Source organism: Alosa alosa, chromosome 3 (assembly GCF_017589495.1).
Source record: "Alosa alosa isolate M-15738 ecotype Scorff River chromosome 3, AALO_Geno_1.1, whole genome shotgun sequence".
NCBI lineage: Eukaryota > Metazoa > Chordata > Actinopteri > Clupeiformes > Clupeidae > Alosa > Alosa alosa.
The window spans coordinates 4702681-4727065 of NC_063191.1; the positions used below are offsets into that span (position 1 = coordinate 4702681).

General features: G+C 41.9%; 1 protein-coding gene and 1 pseudogene across 1 annotated transcript in view; both read left to right on the forward strand.

Moving 5' to 3' along the window:
• The window catches only part of LOC125292265 (zinc-binding protein A33-like), a 4944-nt gene extending 912 nt beyond the window's left edge, over window positions 1-4032 (forward strand). Inside the window, exons 3-5 of the mRNA XM_048239478.1 lie at window positions 113-226; window positions 314-432; window positions 3149-4032. Coding sequence (XP_048095435.1) covers window positions 113-226; window positions 314-432; window positions 3149-3681 — 766 coding nt within the window. The 3' untranslated portion in view covers window positions 3682-4032. The remainder of the gene's footprint in view (window positions 1-112; window positions 227-313; window positions 433-3148) is intronic.
• Window positions 4033-5131: 1099 nt separating this feature from the next.
• Window positions 5132-16272, forward strand: LOC125291707 (annotated as a pseudogene).
• Window positions 16273-24385: the final 8113 nt, after the last annotated feature.

Genomic DNA, 24385 nt, shown 5'->3' on the forward strand with positions numbered 1-24385 from the left:
TGTGTGTGTGTGTGTGTGTGTGTGTGTGTGTGTGTGTGTGTGGGTGTGTGTGTGTGGGTGTGTGTGTGTGGGTGTGTGTGTGGGTGTGTGTGTGAGTCCACTACTAATTTAGGGCTTATGAAGATGAAAATACTTCATCAAAACATTTTCAAACAAAACACAAAACATCTTCAACACACATTTTCTCCTTTGTTATTTCACAGAACTACAAGAGCACAGAGAAAAGGTGAGTAATCTGCCTCCTGTCTCTCTCTCTTCTCTGTGGTTCTGAACCCAAACCCACAGCAGCACTGACTCCTGAATGTTATTCCAGAGCCCAGTGCACACTGCAGGATCCAGAGAGGGTTTCAGGAGCTCTGATCAATGTGGCAAAGCACCTGGGCAACCTGAAGTTCAGAGTCTGGGAGAAGATGCAGGAGATTATACAATACAGTGAGTACACACACATACAATCAATCAATCAATCAATCAATCAATCAATCAGATTTATTTATATAGCACGTTTAAACATGACTTGCATCAAACAAAGTGCTTTACAGAGACCAGTGGGAAGCAAACATATAACAAATAAGACAGAGGCAGGCCATACAAAAACACATCATAAAGCAGACCATACACACACACATCATAAAGCAGACCACACAAAAACACATCATAAAGCAGACCATACAAATACACATCATAAAGCAGACCATACAAATACACATCATAAAGCAGGCCATACACAAACACATCATAAAGCAGACCATACAAATACACATCATAAAGCAGACCACACAAAAACACATCATAAAGCAGACCATACAAATACACGAAAGAGACGACAGTACAAGCAGGGCTGAATCAGGATGAAGGGGAAACACTTTTTTTTTGAGCTGGGATTTAAAAGAGTCAACTGAAGGGGCGAATCTGATGGAGGTAGGGATGCTGTTCCACAGTTTGGGGGCTGCGACAGCAAAGGCACGGTAGCCCCTGTGCTTGAGATTGGCCTTCAGCTCCGTCAGTAACCCCTGCGTGGCCGATCTAAGGGACTTAACATTAGAGTAGGGGGAGAGGAGGTCTGAGATGGGGGGCTTTTCCATTAATGGCTTTGAAAGTAAAAAGAAGGACTTTAAAATCAATTCTGTAACGAACCGGAAGCCAGTGAAGGGAGGCTAGGACAGGGGTGATGTGGTCTCGTTTACTTTTGCCTGTTAACAGTCTAGCGGCTGTGTTTAGGACTAGCTGCAGGCGGGACAGGGATGATTCAGTGATGCCGGTATAGAGGGAGTTGCAGTAATCTAGTCGTGATGTGATGAGAGCATGAATTACCCTTTCAAGATCTGGGGGGTTGAGAAGGGTCTTAATCTTTGCAATATTTCTGAGTTGAAAAAAGCTGGCTTTCACCACTGCGTTTATCTGCCTGTCAAACCGGAGCTCTGAGTCAAAAATGACACCCAGATTCCTAGCATGGGGCCTAGTGAGGGTGGAGAGGGTGAGTTTGGGGGACAAAAGAGGACAATCTCACACTTGCTTTCATTAAGTTGCAGAAAGTTGTGTGCAATCCAGGACTTAATTTCAGCAAGGCAGGACGTGAGACTGTCGATCTTGGACTGGTCGTTTGGTTTCAGAGGGAGATAAAGCTGTGTGTCGTCTGCGTAGCTATGGAAGGAGACATTGTATTTCTAAATAATTAAACCAAGGGGGAGCATATATAGAGAAAACAAAATGGGGCCCAGAATGGAGCCTTGTGGGACCCCGCAGGACAGGGGGGCTGAGGGGGAGAAACAGTTGGCGATGTTAACAGAAAAGGATCTGTTGGCGAGGTAGAAGGTGAACCAGGATAGAGCAGTGCCTCTAAGACCGACCCCATTTTGGAGACGACCAAGAAGGATCGTATGGTCAATAGTGTCAAACGCTGCACTGAGGTCAAGCAGCATGAGGACAGCACAGTGACGATCATCTGCGGCGAGGAGCAGATGATCGCCACACACAGACACACAGAGACACACACACATACACGCACACACACACACACACACTAGGGATGCAACGGTATATTATCTAACCAAACAATATTCCCCCCACGGTTCGATGGCAGACAAGGAAACTGTTCAGTAACGTCAGTATATACATACACACACACACACACACATGAAGAGAAGATGCTCTCTCTTTCTCTCTCAAACACACACACACACACACAGACGCAGACACACACACACACACAGTATCAGTTTTTAACAGAGTGGCATGAAAATAGATGCTACCTGAAACCTAAACACTGCATCCAATCTCCAAGGAAAAGGACGGGTTGTAGACAGTGTGATGAAATGATGGACACAGTGATAAAGACAGATATGAGGAATGAGTGTGCATACACTGCAAGAAATTAAATCTCACCAATTAATCTGATATTAAGATCAAAAAATCTATCTGGTGTTGTTTTTAGTATGAAGAGACTTACCTAGTGCTCAGTCGAAAGATCTTTTTGACTAAATTCAAGAAGTTTGACTTATCAAGACAAATTTGCTCAACGCACTGGCAGCCAAATTTGCTTATTTTTAGGACAAATTTGCTTGTTTTCAGCAGACATCTTAAAATAAGTCAAACTTTTCTTAAATTAAGTCAAATGATGTTACGAGAAAGCGCTATGTAAGTCTCTTTATACTGAAATCAATACCATAACAGTGCTAGATATGATATGAGTAATAACACTTCGTTAGATTTGAAGCAGTTAACACACACACACACACACACACACACACACACACACACAACACACACACACACACACAGAGAGAGAGACACACAGAGAGAGAGACACACACACACACACACACACACACACACACACACACACACACACACACACACACACACACACACACACACACACACACACACAGAGAGACACACACACACACACAGAGAGAGAGAGAGAGAGAGACACACACACACACACACACACACATTACACTTGGTAACACCACTATTAATAACGAACATCATTCACATCCTCATCACACATCACTCAGCCCTATTGATAATGACCATCATTCACATCCTCATCACACATCACTCAGCCCTATTGATAATGACCATCATTCACATCCTCATCACACATCACTCAGTGTTCAGCTCATGTGTGTGTTCTTTCTCTCTGCAGCTCCTGTGACTCTGGATCCCAACACTGCAGCTGACTCTCTCATCCTGTCTGATGATCTGACCAGTGTGAGACATGGTGGTGAGAGACAACAGCTTCCTGATAACCCAGAGAGATTTGATAAGTATGCCAGTGTCCTGGGCTCTGAGGGCTTTAACTCAGGGACTCACTGCTGGGATGTGGAGGTTGGAGAGAACACAGCGTGGAGTGTGGGTGTGATGGCAGAGTCTCTCCAGAGGAAGGGAAGCTACAGCTCCATGGGTGGACAGTGGTATGTGGGGTATACTGGTGCTGGATATGCAGCATGTGCTTCTCCTCATGCCCCCACTATTCTCACAGTGCAGCAGAAACTCCAGAGGATCAGAATGCAGCTGGACTGGGACAGAGGAGAGCTGTCATTCTCTGACCCTGATAATAACACACACCTGCACACTTTCACACACACTTTCACTGAGAGAGTGTTTCCGTACTTCAGTATGAATTCTACTGTACGGGTCTTAAGAGTGACAATTACAGTGACAACAAGTCAAAAATGACTTGTTCATGCTGTCACAAAGGTCAGAGATTATCATTGCTGAATGTTTCATAACGTTGAATAATTTACATGGGATCTGAAGATGACATGACCTGCATACTCCCAATATTGCAAATCATTAACAGGCTGTTTTCTAAAATTATAATTAATTAGCTTTAATTTTTCAATCATTGTCTGAAGCTGGATTAATGTGGGCATCCTTCTGTTTACTTAATCTGTTAAATAACTGACATCCCTAAAACCGTCAAGCCGCCCGGTACGCGTTTTAGCTGAGAAGAATTAATTAAAAGCTGTTTAAATAGGCTTAAATATTAAGACAATAAATTGTTTCATGATAGAAAATATCATCTCACACTGGTCTGATGTCATGAATGGTTTTATTGGGAGTGAATGGGGCGTTTGGCCTCCTCAGGTTCGCTCTCTGATTTTGGATGACACCCAAATATACAGGTGTGGCGTCACATGAACCCTGCATTCAATTTTGTACATCAAAGTTTTGCACCAAAAATACAATCTATGAAAAACTACCAACAGTAAAAAGTCCTACGTAGCATCATGGCTTACATGGGCATCACTTCAACATCCACCATTCACAACACATACCATTTGATATCACAAGTTAACATTTAAGTACTTATACTCCACTGCTGTTATTTATATCACCTGAAATACATAATAAATGACTTTTTAATTAATGCGTTTTTTAAAATGGAGATGTAGCGTTTGGAACCAAACATATAGGATTATGGTAAATGGAGGTCTGTCAATGAATGTCCTTGAGTGTCTGTACATCATTTTAAGACTAACTGGCATTGCACACACAAAGCCTACAACTTGGTCAGGTTGGTGCACAGTACAGTTCATCAAGATGTGTGGACCTCAGGGCTGCCAACTTGGCCAGGCTGACCTGCACTGCTTTTAGGGCGTACTGTACATCACACCAAATCGATGTGCCAACTAGCGATGGGAGAGCTCAAGTGGTTAAAACTCAGAGGTACAGGAGCAGAGCTCCCTCTAGGTCCTCACATATGAATGTTGAGTCATGTCTTATGAAACAGTCATAAATGTTTTATGTGCAGTTTATGACAGCTGCTATGAATGTGTTATGAACTCACCCGTCAAGTAAAGTGTTACCGTGTGTGTGCTTCACCTCACTGTGTGTTCACTGTGTGCTGAGTGTGTTTCACTAATTCACGGATTGGGATAAATGCAGAGACCAAATTTCCCTCATGGGATCAAAAGAGTATATATACTTATACTTATACTGAACAACTGGTTCTTGTGAAGGAATGTGACATTGACCAATCAGCTTGCAGCTCCTCCAGACCCCTCCATCTGACTCAGGAAGTGAAGCTCGGTGACAGACGGCTGCTCTGCTCTCTGCTACACCTCTACTGAACAACACCAGCAGGTGGGAATTAAATTAGATAAACAATCAAACTAGACATGGTTGTTTTTGGGAAGAGGTTGACATGTTAGTAACATTAAGTTAAAAGACAGAATTGAGAAACTGCCTTTTTTTAATCTTGTGAAAGTGAAAGTAAAGTTGCTGTATAGAAAATGGCTTCAAGGCTGGAGGAGGATCTATCTTGTCCTGTGTGCACTGAGATCTACAAGGACCCTGTGCTCCTGACCTGCTCTCACAGCTTCTGTAAGGCCTGCCTGCAGCGGTTCTGGAACACAAAACCATCCAGAGAATGTCCAGTCTGCAGGAAGTCATCAAAGGAGGAACCTCCACTCAACCTGGCATTAAGAAACTTGTGTGAGAGGTATTTACAGGAGAGAGAGTCACTTACAAGTCAGAGAGGAGCACTCTGTAGTCTCCATGGCGACCCACTCAGGCTGTTCTGTCATAATGATCAGCAGCTTGTGTGTTACTCGTGTCGAGACTCAAAACTCTACAGGAGTCACTGGTGCAGTCCTGTTGATGAAGCAGCAGCTGACCGAAAGGTAAGTCTGAGTATAACAACTGAAATATATTTTGATTTGGATGATGAACAATATCAATTTTTTTCCACAAAAAAGTCACGCTGAAAGGCATATGATTAACTCTATAAGAGGAACCCTCATATATGATTAACCCTATAAGAGGAACCCTCAGCAGCTGACGTAATCTTGAAGAACTGAGCACTAACTGTCTTACTGAATTGCATTATGCACACTCAATTCTCACTGGTATCTGCTAGACAACAAGTACCAAAACATGATTAGTTCATAGATTTCACATGTAAAATACATTTTATACAACCCCACCCCCATCTTGCCTGTTCATAATTCTGAGAAATTCTTGAATTGTGTGCATGTACATGTTTATATTTATGTGTGTGTGGGTGGGTGGGTGTGTGTGTGTGTTTTTTTTTGTGTGCGTGCATGTGCTTGTGCCTGTGTATGTGCCTGTGTGTGTGCATGTGCATGCATGCGTACATATGTCTACTGTGTGAGTATGTGTCATACGTATAATTACTGTGAATGTATGTGTGTGCGTGTGTACCTGTTTATGCACATGTGTGCATATGGAATGGGTTAACATGACCCCTGGAGGTAAACATACGCAAAAAATTGGTCATCCTCAAGTCAGCCAGAGATATTGTGATTAAAACACCTAATTTTTTGCCTTTTAATTTTTAACTAGGTTGCGCTATTCATGAAATAAGTGGTTATGGAATGGGTTGACATGACCCCTTAAGATCAACATACGAATAAGGTGGTCCTCCTAAACCCTATGGTTCTCAAGATATTCACAGAAAACTATGTCTGCCCAACTCTCCTTTCCGGGGGTCCAGTCCAGCGGGAGGGCTACAGATCAAAATGAAAAACGATGGTCCCATGGTATCCATGTGGGGCTACATGCCCACCAAGTTTCGTGTACCCTGGTCTTTCAGTGTCCCGGGAATCTTTGACAGAAAATTGGCCATGCTAAAAAGAAATAAAAAAAAAATCTGACTAAACCGCTTCGCTGCGCGGCGGATATAATTATTTACTAATCACAGAATTCAAAATGCCAGTGGTTGCTGCGGTTACTGTAATTCATCACTAGGTGGCAGCACTTTCCTTTAAAGGTGTAAGAATTGAGGTATTAGCATGCTAAATTACTAGCCACAGCCCGACAGATGTCATAATACCAGTTTCTGCCATGGGAGGCGGTATGCAGGCAACATAACCGCCAGCCAAACTGCAATACACGAATAACTCGCACGGCTTGTGGGCCTACTTGAACCAAGAGTATACACCTGTCGGGCTGTGGCTAGTAATTTAGCATGCTAATTCAGGTTGATATCTCTGCAGCACTATACCTTGTCATTTTTTTAATTACATCATCACCCTTATTTCTTCTCATTCTTTTGATGCGTGTAGCTCATTTTTTTGGGATATTTTTACCTCAATTCTTACACATGACACCTTTAAACCCTTTTCTGCCTCATGAAGATCTTCCAAATGTATTGAGAAACATCCTGAGCTGAATTTGTTTGTTGTTTTAGTGGTGGTTATCCATGTTATTTTACTCACCTGCTCATTGAAATGTTACATTTGAGAAACATGCCAGTAAAAGCCTGTTGTCATAGCGATACTGAAGAAAATACAGCCTGATTGTGGTGATTGTTGGTAAAGACCTTTCCACCCCCTTCCTTCTGTGTTCCAGATGAAGCTCAAAATCAAACTAGATCCCTTAAACGAGAAGCTGAAGGCTTTTGCAAATGCAAAAGTCACCTGCGATAAAACAGCTGAACACATTAAGGTGAAAGTAATGCTTTATTTGAAACACTCATAACAGCAACACCTAATCCACAGCATATTCTAGGGGGACAAGAAGACCTTGACCTTCTTGATGATCTTATTCCAGACTCAGACCCAGCACACAGAGAAGCAGATCAAGGAGGAGTTTGAGAAGCTTCACCAGTTTCTACGAGATGAAGAGGCAGCCAGGATAGCTGCACTGAGGGAGGAAGAGGAGCAGAAGAGCCAGATGATGAAGGAGAAGATTGAGAAGATGAGCAGAGAGATCTCATCTCTTTCAGACACAATCAAGGGCCATAGAAGAGCAGATGGGAGCTGATGACGTCACATTCCTGCAGGTCAGAGCCATCCGGTCTTTGTGTCTTGAGGGTCCTTTGATATTAAGTTTTGATTACTGGTTTTAATGGTCAAACCTCTGGGTATATTCTGTTCATTTGACCAGCTGAGACCACCAAGTGGAACCAGACTGTGTGTGTGTGTGTGTGTGTGTGTGTGTGTGTGTGTGTGTGTGTGTGTGAATGCTTCTGTGCATGTTTTTGTGTGCATATATTGGTGTATGCATGCATGCATATGTATGTGTATGTGTGCGCATGTCCGCTCTCTCTCTCTCTCTCTCTCTCTCTCTTCTATCTCTCTCTCTCACTCACTCTGTGTGTGTGTGTGTGTGTGTGTGTGTGTGTGTGTGTGTGTATGTGTGTGGGTGTGTGGGTGGGAGTCCACTACTAATTAAGGGCTTATGAAGATGAAAATAATTAATCAAAACATTTTAAACACACATTTTCTCCTTTGTTATTTCACAGAGCTACAAGAGCACAGTGGAAAGGTGAGTGATCTGCCTCCTGTCTCTCTCTCTTCTCTGTGGTTCTGAACCCAAACCCACAGCAGCACTGACTCCTGAATGTTATTCCAGAGCCCAGTGCACACTGCAGGATCCAGAGAGGGTTTCAGGAGCTCTGATCAATGTGGCAAAGCACCTGGGCAACCTGAAGTTCAGAGTCTGGGAGAAGATGCAGGAGATTGTTCAATACAGTGAGTAAAAGTGGACACATACCCAGACATACACACACTGTCAAACACACACACACACACACACACACACACACACACACAAACACTAGGGATGCTACGGTATACGGTATATTATCTAACCGAACAATATTACCCCCACGGTTCGATGGCAGACGAGGAAACTGTTCAGTAACGTCTCACACACACACACACACACACACACACACGCACACACACACACACACACAAACACTAGGGATGCAACGGTATACGGTATATTATCTAACCGAACAATATTACCCCCACAGTTCGATGGCAGACGAGGAAACTGTTCAGTAACATTCAGTAACAGTAACACACACACACACACACACACACACACACACACACACACAGAGTATCAGTTTTTAACAGAGTGGCATTAAAATAGATGCTAGCTGAAACCTAAACACTGCATCCAATCTCCAAGGAAAAGGACGGGTTGTAGACAGTGTGATGAAATGATGGACACAGTGATAAAGACAGATATGAGGAATGAGTGTTCATATACTGCAAGAAAAATTAAATCTGACCAATTAATCTGATATTAAGATCAAAAAATCTATCTGCTATTGTTTTAATTATGAAGAGACTTAACTAGTGCTCAGTCGAAAGATCTTTTTGGCTAAATTCAAGAAGTTTGACTTATCAAGACAAATTTTTCAATGCACTGGCAGCCAAATTTGCTTATTTTTAGGACATCTTAATATTAGTCAAACTCTTCTTAAATGAAGTCAAATTGTAATGTAAGCTGTGTAAGTCTCTTTATACGGAACTCAATACCATAACAATGCTAGATATGATATGATTAACTAGATGTACCGCAGAGCGGTACAAAATATGACCACCGTCCAGTCCAGCACATTTTTTTCCAGAAAATAAGTCACGCTTGTCAAATTGTGTTAATTTCCTACTTTGTTGCTTTTTTGTGTGTTTGCACTGCAAAAAATGAATTCTAACCAAGTGTTATTGATCTTATATTAAGATTAGAAAATCTATTTGGTATTGTTTTTAGTATGGAAAGACTTACCTAGCGCCCTCATTTGGACTTAATTTAAGAAGACTTTCACTTATTTTAAGGAGTCTTATCAAGACAAATTTGCTCAACACACTGGCAGACAAATTTGCTTGTTTTTAGGACAAATTTGCTTAACACACTGGCAGACAAATTTGCTTGTTTTCAAGATGAGATGTCTTAAAATAAGTCATTTTTCTTTTTTTAATTAAGTCAAATGATTTCACAAGAAAGCGCTAGGTAAGTCTCTTTATACTGAAAACAACACCAACTAGTTTTTTTTATCTTGATATAAGATTAATAACACTTGGTTAGATTTTGTTAGATAAGCAGTTTTTGCAGTGTGTAATTGAGTGTGTGCAGAGTGTGTGGTTGTTTTTGTGTATAATGTGTTTTGTGTGTGTTTTTTTGTGTGTGAGTGTGTGTGTGTGTGTCCGTGTGTTAGTGTATGTAGGTGTGTTTGTATGTGTGGGTGCATGTGTGTGTGTGTGTGTGTGTGTGTTCATGTGTTTGTGTGCGTGTCGTGTGTGTGTGCATGCATGTGTGTGTGCATGTGTAGTGTGCTACGAAATCAAAACCGGCCGCCACACATTAATATTCTATGTTTAATTTAATTTTAATTAAATTAAATATAAGATCAAATCTTTGCATTGCGCTTTTTACGCACGCAGCCTTTCCTTGCCCCACACCGCTCTCTCTCGTAGCCCGCTGCGCCTCCTCTGCATGTGCATTTCACTAAATATTCACAATTGTTGAAGGATTGTTGTTGCCACATAGAAGCATTGCATAGAAGACGTCTGGCTAAATTTTTATTAAATCCGCTTAGCATCGTGCCCATGCTGCGCAAATTTGTTCAAAACTGCTCCATTGAAGTTAACTCTGCTAAGATCTTATCACAACATAGTATATAAACTACATTTAGGAGACTAAACTAAGTTAAGTTAGGGACTGTTTGTTATTTATTGAAGGGGCCACCGGAGGAAAATAGGGGAGGGTCATGTCTTTTTATTCTTTGTTTATTTCTGTTTATTTCTGTCGCCATATAACGTTCTCTTTCGTTCCATAGCTGTCAACATTGAACAATGAAAATAAGGGAGATTTCCCGGGTTTCTCACGCAAAATATGGAAAATGTCAACATTCATCCCCATTAACGTTGGAAGGGTTGGAGCAACAAAGTAGCTTACTTTATTCACGCCTAACAGCCTATATCCATTTGGTCAACTTTATCCAGCCCTAAAAAAGCTAAATTTAACTTTGGTTTACTTGTAGTTTACCGTGTAGCCTAAACAGTGTGCATGCTTAACATAAAGCATACTTGTGCTTCATTCATCCATACATCCAACTTTTTGACAAGCATTTCTACCAATTGTTCCTGCCCATTCTCTAGCTTTGCTGTCTCCATCCTTTCTGTTTTTGTTGTTTGCAAAAAAATATATAGTATTGGTAACAAGCAACAAGTGCAATTTGTTAATCGCTGTCATTCTCTCTTCTGCGCAAACAAAAATGTGTTATATTCCAAGTAGCAGTGCGTAATTCTGCTTCATAAAGTTGAACAAATACATTTGGTTATTTCATATAAATAGCCAGTTTATAGTCTACAGTGTATAGTTGGTAAGTTATGGTAGGCCAACTTAGAGTGAATATACAAACAGGGGAAATTCTTTGTCTACTCGTAGCTGATTATAGCCTGATAGGCAGGTGCGCACGTAGACATACGGCCGAACACTGCAAGCGCCAATGAATCGTGCTCTCAGCACAACCACGTCGTTAACTTAAATAGGTTACATCACTCTAAGTTCGCATTCAAACAAGCAAAATGATGATTTGAATACATCTGTTTCACTGGAAGGGCAAGGGGGTAACAACAGGACAACACAGAGACAGGCCAGATGGCAGGACTAATGTTATGAGAGTATTAGACTACAGTACTATGGGATATTCTACGGAAAAATATTATAACGGCAAGACAGTGGGATAAACCCGGAAAAGTTGGCACGTTAGGTATTTTTTGGTCCCTGTGATTATTTGTGAAATTGTGCAAACACCCTTTTCAAGTCATTTGAGAAGGAAGGAGTGGTAGCATGCAAGCTCCCAAATTGACGCTTGTCTGAGAAATGGAGTTTTGGATAATGTTCAGCTTCGGCAGCTTTACAATGACTGAGAAAGCCTAGAGACGAGTCCATAGCAACCAGTTCATGTGTTGAATTTGTTATTACCCATGTGAATACTAGAGGAGTTACTTATTTCAAGTATGCAGTTGCAGGAAGTGTGTATTTAGTTTCCATGCTTATTGTGTTTCCACAACAATGTTAGTGAGTAAATCTAGTGAAATGGCCACCATCTTGGTGAAGTGTGATGTGTAAGATCAGAAAGCAGAGGTTGATTTTATAACGGTAGCCTAAGTCAATGTGTTTTTATAGCGCTTAAGAGCGTGGGCGAAAGACATCGACAGTTGGCCGGGAGGGTCATGTCTTTTTTGAAAGTTCTGCTGGAGGGTCGTTGAATATTTTCTTGCAAGCAGGGGAGGGTCATATAACTTTTGATTGAAGCGCTCAAAATCCCTCCGGTGGCCCCTTTTATAAATAACGAACAGTCCCTTATGCAATCAAGCAGTATCTCAAAGCTAACGTCAGAATACTGTTTGGATGTCGAATTTAGCATGCTTAGCCTACTTACAGCTGCTTGTCAATTTCGTTGAAGGGCTCATTTTATTGACTCTGACACTGAGGGCCAGATGTACGTACACTTGTGAACGTAGTGTTATCAGCGTCATGGACACACCGCAGATTGCGAACGCTGTCAGACCCATGTTTCCGTCGTATTTATCAATCGTTCAATCCTTAGTGTAAACTGCGCCTTTCTCTGCCTTTCTCCGCCCATAAACGCAATTTTACTTAACGTCCACAACTGAATGGTAAGCCTACATACAAAGCGCCCAGTTGAATGAAGTTAACTGATGACAGCATTAAAAAGAATCAAACGTTTAGCGATCATGAAATAATACCATACATGATAAGATGTAAACAAGCAGGGAGATAATGAAGATCAGTAGTTCTACTCAAACTACTTGTGCACGTAGGCTATGGAAGATTGGTCAAATCTAGCAAGTAGAAAAGTTTAAGTGAATGACGTGAAAGTGAAAGTAAGACATTCGAAAAGCCAACAAAAGTTGAGGTTGCTTTTGGTAGTGCAAATACTTTCACCACAAAAACTGGTAAATTGCTTCGTAAATTGCGTTTATGGGCAGAGAAAGGAGCAGTTTACACTAGTTTGATAAATACGACGGAAACTTGGGTCTGACAGCGTTCGCAATCTGCGGTTTGTGTGCATTGGCACTGCCCTCACAATTCGATTCGATTACGATTCACCAGGTAACGATTCGATTCAATTCGATTCTACGATGCATTGCGATGCATCAAAATTCTACTGCACACAACAAGGCAAATTTTGAGGTCATGAGGCAATACAAGCAGTCAGATATTGAACAACAGATTTTATTGGCTGCTATGTGTGTATTATCACTCTCCTGTATCTTTGACATAAATATCAATAAATAAAATAAAATTGAATGGTACAGGGTATTGGATATGGCATTTTAATAAGTGTAATAATTTAAACACATTGTAAAACTTAAAGCCCAAATTTGGAGACATCCATGCATGTTGAAATTTGCTGAAAATTCAAAACTGGATTACTCTGGAACGGCTAACTGTACAGGGGACTGCTTTACACCTTTCTGTTCGGTAAGGTCAGCTGTTTATTCTGATATAAGTATAAGTATAAGTATATATACTCTTTTGATCCCATGAGGGAAATTTGGTCTCTGCATTTATCCCAATCCGTGAATTAGTGAAGGGACTGAAGCGCTAACCAGTAGGCCACGGCTGCCCCCAATAATATATGGTTTGTTATGTGTTGAAGGAATGGTTTGTGAAGTATTCCACCGAGATGAATGGGTAGGGAGATGGGTGTAGAACCTTCAATAGAATTTACGATAAAATTTAATTATATTATTTACTTTTCTCGCGAACCGTTCACCTCAGCAATTCTCGCGAACCGTTCACCTCAGCAATTAACGGCTAATATTGTTTAAAAGCTGAGAAAAAGCTCTTTTGTGTGATGTTATAGGCTACTTGTGATGTCTGTGTGATGAGTAGGCTCGTTCACGAGTAGTTCAACTGAGAAGAATGGGTGAATTTGGATGCACTTTCTTTCTTGCCGTGCGCTGTCACTTTCTCCACTGCGTAAAAGACTAAATTAATTTGCGCTTTAAATGCTAAGATTATTTTGACAGGCCATTGGCTAAATAAAAATCATTATTAGTCGACGCAAAACAGAATATTGAAAGAAGGGGGCACCAAGGCCACAGTGGCCTGTAAACCTGATTTTCAAAGGGGCATCACGGCCAACTCAGGCAGGCAACTGTGGCAGGTTTTACACACCGCGTAGCCTACGTCTTGTCTAGTTTCCCATTACAGTTTTTTTCAATCGCTAACAAGCGCTTACCCATACTTCAGATACTTTTTCTAAACTCTTAACACAGACTCACACCTACAAAACACAATTGGCCAAATGGATCATTTTCTTCTCAAAAACACATTTTGTTAAATATATACTAACTCTTCATTTCAAAACAGAAAACATATTTCTCTGCACACACTCCCTTTACCAAAACACTGGAAATCTGACTCAAAATGAAATTATTCTGTCAAAGAATAACACTTGTTTTCTCTTCACAAGGTACATGCAGTCAATCAAAGTACACCAGGTTTCAAAATACTGACTATTGTTGACATTACAAAAACTGCATAGACTTTAATGTTTTAGAGGTATTTGCATGCAAAACATGTTCTATCCACAGTTTTTAACCTAAATTTCTTGGTTGGGAACTGTATGTCCACATAATGTTCACATTCAAAAGCATTCCAGTAAAAAGCAAATCAGTTTTTTTCCTTTACTGTTTACTACAGGAGGTACAGTAGAAATACTGTTTACAGTATGATAGAACAGAACAATTTTTACAGTATTGCTTACAGTGAACAAAATATCCATGAAACACACAAGAGCATTCTGAACAAAAAACAACAGCAAAAAGCCCAGATAAAAGCACAAAATTACTGTATCTAATCTCTGCGATCTTCAAAGTTAGGCCACATGTTTTCATCAACATTGCATCTGATATTATCCAAGGCGATGCACCTGAGATAAAACCATTTGGTAGCAGAAGCAGAGCAGAAGCAGAGGTTTTGATAGTGTATCTAAGGTTTGGAATATTGTGTTTGCTATTGTGGGATGTTGTGTGTTAACATTCGTAAATACTACAAAAACAATCTATAGTTTTGTTGGGAGGTATAGCTTGTCTGTTAAGAAAATGTAAGCATTGCTGAAATGTGTTCACTGACTGCATATTGTGTGAAAACGACATGAAATGTGTGAATGGTATGGCCACAAAAGACCGATGCTGTTCTAATTGTGTTTAGAGTTATGAAAATGTGACAACTGATTAGACAAACGCTTGTTAGCGGCTGAAAAAAACTGTAACTTCGTAGAATCCGAGATGCCCAGATGTTCGCTTTCCAAGCTTTGGGTACGTTTTTAATTACCCGTCTATCGCGGTCATCTCCCTCCGTCATCTTGATTCTTTAGTGTTGTTGTTATGCTAGCTAGTGCTGCCGTTTAGCATGTAGCTACAGGCTGCGCATGTCATTACAACGTTGCTCCGGAAATGCCCCCAGAAGTAATTGAAACTTCACAACTTTATTGTCCACTCAAGCCAGAAAATAAACAGTGACATAATCGATTATGGCACGTTGCCGCATCAATGCTGAATCGTGCATGTCCCGCATTGCAATGCATCGCCGAATCGATTATTGTTGACACCACTACTGATAACGCTACGTTCGCAAATGTACGTACATCTGGCCCTCAGTGTTCAGCTCATGTGTGTGTTCTTCCTCTCTCCAGCTCCTGTCACTCTGGATCCCAACACTGCACACCCACGACTCATCCTGTCTGATGATCTGACCAGTGTGAGATTGGGTGATGAGGACCAGCAACTTCCTGATAACCCAGAGAGATTTGATATGTATGCCAGTGTCTTGGGCTCTGAGGGCTTTAACTCAGGGACTCACTGCTGGGATGTGGAGTTTGGGGAGAACACAGTGTGGCATGTGGGTGTGATTACAGAGTCGGCCCAGAGGAAGGGAGACTACACCTCCAGGAGTGGACACTGGTGTGTGGGGTATAAGAGGGGTGCATATGCAGCACGTGCTCCACCACAGCGCTCCACTCCCTTCACAGTACAGCAGAAACTCCAGAGGATCAGAGTGCAGCTGGACTGGGACAGAGGAGAGCTGTCATTCTCTAACCCTGATAATAACAGACACCTGCACACTCTCACACACACTTTCACTGAGAGAGTGTTTCCGTACTTCAGTATGAATTCTACTGTACGGGTCTTAGCAGTGACAATTACAGTGACAGCAGGTCAAAAATGACTTGTTCATGCTGTCACAAAGGTCAGAGATTATGATTGCTGAAGGTTTCATAACGTTGAATAATTTAAATGGGATCTGAAGATGACATGACCTGCATACTCCCAATATTGCAAATCATTAACATGCTGTTTTCTAAAATTATAATGAATTAGCTTTAATATTCCAAACATTGTCTGAAGCTGGATTAATGTGGGCATCCTTCTGTTTACTTAATCTGTTAAATAACTGACATCCCTAAAACCGTCAAGCCGCATGGTACACGTTTTAGCTGAGTAGAACAAATGAAAAGCTGTTTAAATGGGCTTAAATATTATGTATGAATCAATGACAATAAATTGTTTCATGAGAGATTCTCATCTCACACTGGTCTGATGTCATGAATTGTTTTATTGGGAGTGAATGGTGCATTTGGCCTCCTCAGGTTTGCTCTCTGATTTTGGATGACACCCAAATAGACAATTGTGGTGTCACATGAACTCCATTCAATTTTGTACCAAAAATATAATCTATGAAAATCTACAACAGTAAAAAGTCCATATAGTCATATGTAGTCATACTAAATTCTAGTCAGAATATGAGTCTGATACTGCTCCATTGGGGCGTAATTATGGGGCGTGTTTCAACCGATCACGGGGGAATGCATCTGTGCAACGAAATAGCTTACCGTGAGGTGTAGGAAGAAAACACACGAACCATCCCAGTGTTTCCCATACATTGACTTATTTGTGGCAGCCCACCACAATATCAACATTGACCACCAAACAATGATTTTCCAGGTTGTACTAAATTGTGCTTAAATCTGGTTAGCATCATAACCATGATGTGCTAATTTGCGAAAAACTGTTACATTCAAGTTAATTCTGCAAACCTACCACCACAAATAGAATTAAATTCTGTGGGAAACACTGCATCCTTCTTCTCCACAAATGCCTTAACATTGTTTTCTGGTCTTTTGTAAAGGTTAGTGCCGTCAATAACTCCTGGGAAAGGCTGTCGCAAATCCCTCGAACAGGTGGTCATTCAGAGCTTTCAAATGAATGAGGGAACATATCACAATGCAACAGCAATGTTTTCCCTTGATGAAAGTGAAAGCACGAGTTTTCCCACATCTCAACTTTGGCCAAAGTTTTCAGAAATAATCTATTTCAGTGATAAAACCTCATTATATAATATGCATTTTCCATATGGGGTCTTAAAAGCCATGTCTCCTTCTAGCCACAGCGTTTTTGTTTCAAACATAAGCCTAATCTAAGCGTGCTCAGATGACGTGATAGACCAGACGCTGTTGCTCACCTGTTGTGGTAATTATATATAATGATTGTCAAAGTTTTTTTTTTTTTTTTTTTCCCCATCATCTACTTCCTGAATTTTTTGTCAACAATACCCGGGACACCGAAACACAGGTGCACATGAAATTTGGTGGGTATGTAGCCCCACTAGACTTTTACGGAAAAAATTTGTTTTGATCCCGGGCCCCTCCCCCCGTGCTGGGCCCCCCGAACCGCAAAAAAAGCAGTTTTTCCTAAATTACTACCTGAACCGTGGCACTGAGGATGAAGAATGTTTTATGGTATGTTGGTCTCAAGGGCCCACATCAACCTGGCCCATAATCACTCATTTGTGATTTGCACCCCCCCGGTAAAAAATGAAAATGCAATATCATTCTGCTTTAATCGCCCCTATCTTCAAATTGTATGTGTATGATTGACCTGGCATTCTCTGGGGGTATGCCAAGTTTCGTAGAATTTCATCCATGGGGGGTCTAAAAAAATGTGTGTACATTTAGTGACTCTACACTCATTGGCCTGTAGATGGCGGTGCACACATATACACATGCACACACACACAGGCACGCACATACTATCGGTATTAGAACGGCCGATACATAATTACAAATTCAGTAGGATTAAAAGAAAGCCAAATATTCAATGTAATTCCCATTTCTTCTTGAAGCCGAAATAAATCTGAGAATGTTTATCGGACATGCTTGGTTTTTACTGCAGGTACGTTAATCTTATAATATCAATAAGGACCTAGGTACAATAATGTTACCGTTAGCATTGGTTGAGTGATGGAGGCCAATTTGATTGCATTTGTAGAAAACTATAAATGCGGTTATACCAAGCAAATTGATAGCAGTACTGTAATTGTATCTTTCGACTGTCATTTGTTGCACGTGCTACAAAAAATCATTCTGTGCAATGGAAGATTTTACCAACGTTAACCGGGTCTGATACAGTTTTGCCTATACATGCGTGAGACTGAGACGCCTGTTTATTTGTTTTAAGTGCGTGCAGGGTGTGAGAGGGGAATCGATGTGCTTTGATTCCAGCTTGGTAGTTGTAGTCTGTGAGATTAAAAAGGACGTGTGTGTGAAGTATCCAAACAATGACAACTTCATTTCATTATGGCTGCTTTAGCAACACACCTTAAGCTACTGTGTAGTGGGTCCCATTTAGAAGTGGCTACTTCATTCGCGCTTTCCTTGACTCATGGAGCTGCGTGAATTTTATTACAACTTTTCACCACGATATGGCAGTTTAAGTCCGCTTGATACTGTAAGGCGTAAGCCATTGGTTTCCCAAGGAGATTTTATTTGTGTCGCCAGCATAGCCTATTGACAATTTATGTTGTAAATAGGCCTACCTGTAGCTTAGGGAAGCTAACAGCTTTCTATTAGGATCTAGTTTGTTAGTTAAAATTTTGTTATAACTCCCTGATGCATTTTTGCATTTAGAATAGCCAGAGCGTGGATATCTCAATCGGAAAATTAAACAATATCGGGCGCCTATGGACTAGGCTGGGTGAATCTGCCCGCTATTTATTTTTTGATTTCTTAAAAGATTGAGCTTGGTCTGGTGAAAGCCAGACAAGCCATGGACCTCAGTTACACAATGCAAGGGAACATGAATCAGCCTATATTTGCACGAACAATAACGGACAACAGCTCTTCAACTTTGGCCCGTTAAAATGTGTATGAATAGTCTAGCGACGCATTTCAACAAGGCCCATTTGGACATGTCAGTTATTTGCACCACTGGTTAGATGTAAAACAGCATTTCGTTTCAGACTACTGTTACTTAATTTGTGCATTAACAATAACGTTTCAGACTACTGTTACTTAATTTGTGCATTGACAATAAAGTATCACATGAACATTCACAAAAAATCCATCCATCTAAAAATGACCTTTGTTTTTGATAGCTGTTGAAAACGCCATGGAACTGACAGAGATGTTTTTTTTTTTTATTAATAAATAAATAAATAAAAAACATTATGCTGATACCTTTTGCTTTTCCCAAATACAATGTAGCCTACAGGTGTAAGTGACCTTTCATCAATCCAGTTGCAATGGATGAACTGTGATGAACTGCCCTACTTGTGATTGTTTAGAGATTTTAAAGGTTTTATAACAATGCTACAATTTCTTTGGCTATTCTACAATCTATTCACCTTTTCAGCGCCAGTAGGCTACTTTCTGTGCAGCCGCACACACACACACACAGGCATGCCAAACAAGCATACACAAACGTTTCAAGAGTGGGGGATGGAGTAAAAGAGTAAAAAAAAATTCCACATCACTGTCCATCATCGTAAAGCCAGATTTGATTGGTCGGCCCGATCTATGGCGAGCATACTTGCTCTACAATGGAGCAATGCCAGACCGAACTTCCCGACCTCAAATGTTGTGGGCGGGACTAAGTTCGGACTGGCACCCAGGCTAAAATAGATAGATAGATAGATAGATACTTTATTGATCCCCAGGGGAAATTCAAGGCCTCAGCAGCAGCATACATACAACATAAACACATTCTTTAACAGCAGAAAGAGTAATTAAAGTATATAATATAAAAACCCAACTAAGCAGTAAGGACAGTAGAAGATAAAGAATATGCTAAATATACTAAAATACAAATTATACTAACACTTAATACAATATATAAAAATATACTAAAATACAAATTACAAAATACAAATTATACTAACACTTAATCTAAATCAATTCTAAAAACAGTATCCACATAGTGGTGATTAATAAATCAGAGGTGCTTGCAATGACTGAGGCAGGGACTGAGCCTGTGATTCTCTGTGCATAGTAAGGTATGGTAAGGTGCTCTAAGGTGCTCTGTGTGAATGAGTGTCATGGTGGTAGTGCAATGGTGATAGTGGTCATGGTGATAGTGCAAATGAGTAAGTCAACAGTGCAACAATGCAGTAATAAAGTAAAGTAAAGTCTATATATCTATATATTTAACTATTTAAGAAAATGTATAAGTGTGGCCACAGTTCGGCTGTGGCATGGAGGGGGCGGGGTTATGCATATGTGCTGATGTGCTAATATAGCACGCAAACAGTGAGGCATAAAGACAGTGGTACAAGTGGCTAGTGGACAGACAGTACCAAACATGGAGGGGGTGAAGAGGCAGACAGACTATGCAGAGAAGTCTATCTCTCCTCTTCCCTTAAGTGAGGCATTGAACAGTTCAATGGCCCTGGGGACAAATGACTTTCTCAGTCTGTCAGTTGTGCAAGGCAGTGGCTTAAGTCTTCAGCTGATCAGGCTCTTCTGCTTAACAATAGTGCTGTGGAGTGGGTGACACTCATTGTCCAAGATGTTGATCAGTTTGTTCAGGGTCCTTTTGTCAGATAGTGAAGTGATGCACTCCAGTTCAGCTCCAACTACAGAGCCAGCTTTCCTTACCAGCCTGTCAATTCGCCCCACATCCTTCTTCCTTGTGCTTCCTCCCCAGCATACTACTGCATAGAAGAGGACGCTGGCAACAACAGACTGGTAGAACATCCTGAGCAGCTTACTGCACACATTGAAGGACCGCAGCCTCCTCAAGAAGTACAGCCTGCTCTGCCCTTTCTTGTAGAGTGCGTCAGTGTTGGCTGACCAGTCCAGTTTATTGTCCAGGTGGAGACCCAGATACTTGTAGGTGCTAACCACCTCCACATTGACCCCATCAATGTGGACTGGTAGCAGAGTGGGCTTAGACCTGCGGAAATCCACCACCATCTCCTTGGTCTTTGAAGTGTTAAGTTGAAGATGATTGAGTTTGCACCATTGCACAAAGTCCTCCACCAGGCTCCTGTACTCCTCCTCCTGCCCGTTCCTGATACACCCCACAATTGCAGTATCATCAGAAAACTTCTGCATGTGGCATGACTGAGGTGTTGTAGCAGAAGTCAGATGTGTACAGGGTGAACAGGACTGGAGAGTGCACAGTTCCCTGTGGCGCCTCGGTGCTGCAGATCACAGTGTCAGAGAGACAGTTCTTCAGTCTGACGAACTGTGGTCGCCTCGTCAGGTAATCTGTAATCCAGGTTACCAGGTGAGCGCCCACACCCATCTGCAAGAGCTTGTCTCCCAATCTGAGGGGCTGGATGGTGTTAAAAGCACTTGAGAAATCAAAGAACATGATTCTCACCGCACTTTTCCCCTTGTCCAGGTGGGAATGTGTCCTGTGTAGAAGATAAGTGATGGCATCATCCACGCCCACTTTCTCCTGGTAAGCAAACTGTAACGGGTCTAGTGCATGGCGTACCTGGGGTCTGAGCATGCCTAAGACCAATCGCTCCATTGTCTTCATCACATGTGATGTAAGAGCGACAGGTCTGTAGTCATTAAGCTCACTAGGGTGTGGCTTCTTAGGGACAGGAGGGGTGAGACATGATGTCTTCCACAGTGTTGGAACTTGTCCAAGGCGTAGGCTCAAATTGAAGATGTGCTTCAGTGGCTCCCCCAGTTCAGCAGCACAGGCCTTGAGTAGCCTTGGGCACAGTCTGTCAGGCCCATCTGCTTTATTGCTGCGCAGTTTCTTAAGTTGGACTGTCACTTGATCTTTTGTAATGGTGAGGGGTGTAGGGGGAGGTGAGGGGGAGGGGTGCATCTGGGATCTGTGTGTCTGATGGCTGTTGACTGAGGTCGTTGTCACCTCATTGTTCATGATCGCCATGTGGGGGAGGGGTGCAAAATCCAGTGATGGTGGGGGTACGATAGCCTGTGATGATGGAGGTGAGTGTTGCGCTGGTATTGAGGGGGTGTGAGGGTGGGGGCTGGGGGATGGTGGACAGACCGCCATTGGAGCTGGAGCAGGGCAGTCAAACCTGTTGTAGAAGTGGTTCAACTGGTTCGCCCTGTCCAGGTCCCCCTTCACAGAGCTGCTGTTCTTCTTCAGGCCAGTGATAACCTTCATGCAGTCCCATGTCTCCTTCAAGTTGTTTTCCTGCAGCTTCTGTTCCACCTTCTTTCTGTAATCCTCCTTAGCTTCCTTCAGCTTGAATTTGAGTTCCCCTAGCCTCTGCACTTTGGGCTTGTACATTGGCTGGAGATGAATGAGGTTGTGGTCTGACTTTCCCAGTGGGGGGAGGGGGTTTGCACTGTATGCATCCCTCACGTTTGCATACATGAGGTCTATTGTCCTGTTTTTCCTTGTAGGGCAGTCAACATACTGGTAAAAATTTGTGAGTGTGGAATCCAGTGTTATGTGATTGAAGTCGCCAGAGATCACAAAAAAGACAGCAATTGCGTGCGAGAACTCCCTCGGCATGTAGTACGGACGGAGACTAACCGCTAATAACTCCACATCCTTACAGCATACAGTCTCCTTTACTGTTACATGTCCGGGATTGCACCATCTATTGTTAATGTACAGCACCAGTCTGCCTCCCTTCTTTTAACATTGCATCATGGCTTACATGGGTATCACTTCAACATCCACCATTCACAACACATACGATTTGATATCAGTTAACATTTAAGTACTTATACTCCACTGATGTTATTTATATCACCTGAAATACATTTTTATACATTTTTAATAAATGAGTTTTTAAAATGGAGATATAGCATTTTGGAACTAAACATACAGGAATAAGGTAAATGGAGGTCTGTCAATGAATGTCCTTGAGTGTCTGTTCATCGTTTTAAGACTAGCAGGCATTGCACATACAAAGCCTACAACTTGGTCAGGTTGGTGCACAGAACAGTTCACCAAGATGTGCGGACCTCAGGGCTGCCAACTTGGCCAGGCTGACCTGCACTGCTTTTAGGGCGACATTACACCAAATCGATGTGCCAACTAGAGATGGGAGAGCTCAAGTGGTTAAAACTCAGAGGTGCAGGAGCAGAGCTCCCTCTAGGTCCCCCACTAATTAAGCATCGATAGAGCATTTATCAGCTCCTGCTATCTGACTCACTCTTTCACCAAGGGACGTGCACATGGGGGTTGCTCAGGTTGCCCGGGCTGCCCATATGCCCTTCTCGACTCACGTTGCCCTTCCGATGGGGAAAATAAATAAATAAATTGTACAATTGATGCAGAATTTCAAAAATCGCAAGCGTCATTCACTTCCATTCCGGCACCGAAAGTAAAAGTCAGTAGGGGAAGGGCAAACTCGGTTTACTGTAGGCTACGTGGCTGCAGCGCTGAGCCTGCATAAGTGGTTTACTGTAGGCTACGTGGCTGCAGCGCTGAGCCTGCATAAGCGGTTTACTGTAGGCTACGTGGCTGCAGCACTGCACGCGACCAGCACCTGAGCTGAGCCTGCATGAGCGGCCCTAGAAGGAGATTGTCGCGGTTGTCGCGTGAGAGTGAGATGACTCAACGTTGTCGGAAAAGGTGAGTTTGTGATGTATAACAAATGAACGATCATCATCATCATCATCATCATCAAATGGCTGAGTTTGCCACGTTTAGCATAAATAATCGGACAAGCAGCCCGTTATCACATAGCCGAGGCCACTAATTTTTGGCAAACTAAGCTACATGCCTGCTGATAGTTAGTTTCTCATATTTCGTTTTAGCAAGAAGAATGAATGATGGAAGTAATGCATCATATTAATTATTTTATTCAAAATGTTTAAATGCCTAAATCCTATCACTGTTTTGGGTATTGTTTGAAGCCAAGATGCCCACTGAAAAGAGGCGGATTCAGGAGAGGGAGAAACAATTCAGGGAGGCAGGAATCACTGCAGTTGGCTGTGAAAAAGCCAACCAGCAGGTGAGACAGACTTTGCACTGTGATAAAGATGACATGCCACTGTGTAGACAAATTGATTGATTAATCAGACTCATATTTTAGCCTAATAATGGCAATGTTTCATAATTACATTACATTTAAGATGAGGAGCAGTCACAAGCCTCCAGACTATGTGAGGAAAATGTGGACCAGGAGGAGGCACAGAGGGCAGGTAGGCCTACAGTAAGTGATGATGTCACCAAGTATGAGATGAAAGAACCATGCTAGAAAGTACAGGGTTAAAGGAACCGTATGTAAGATTGTGGCCAAAACTGGTACTACAATCACTTTCAAACTACTGTAGAGCGGTGTATCCCCTCCCCCTCCCCTCTGACTGGCAGAGCTGGCAACCCGGATGCCGAAACACTACTTTGTGATTAGTAGA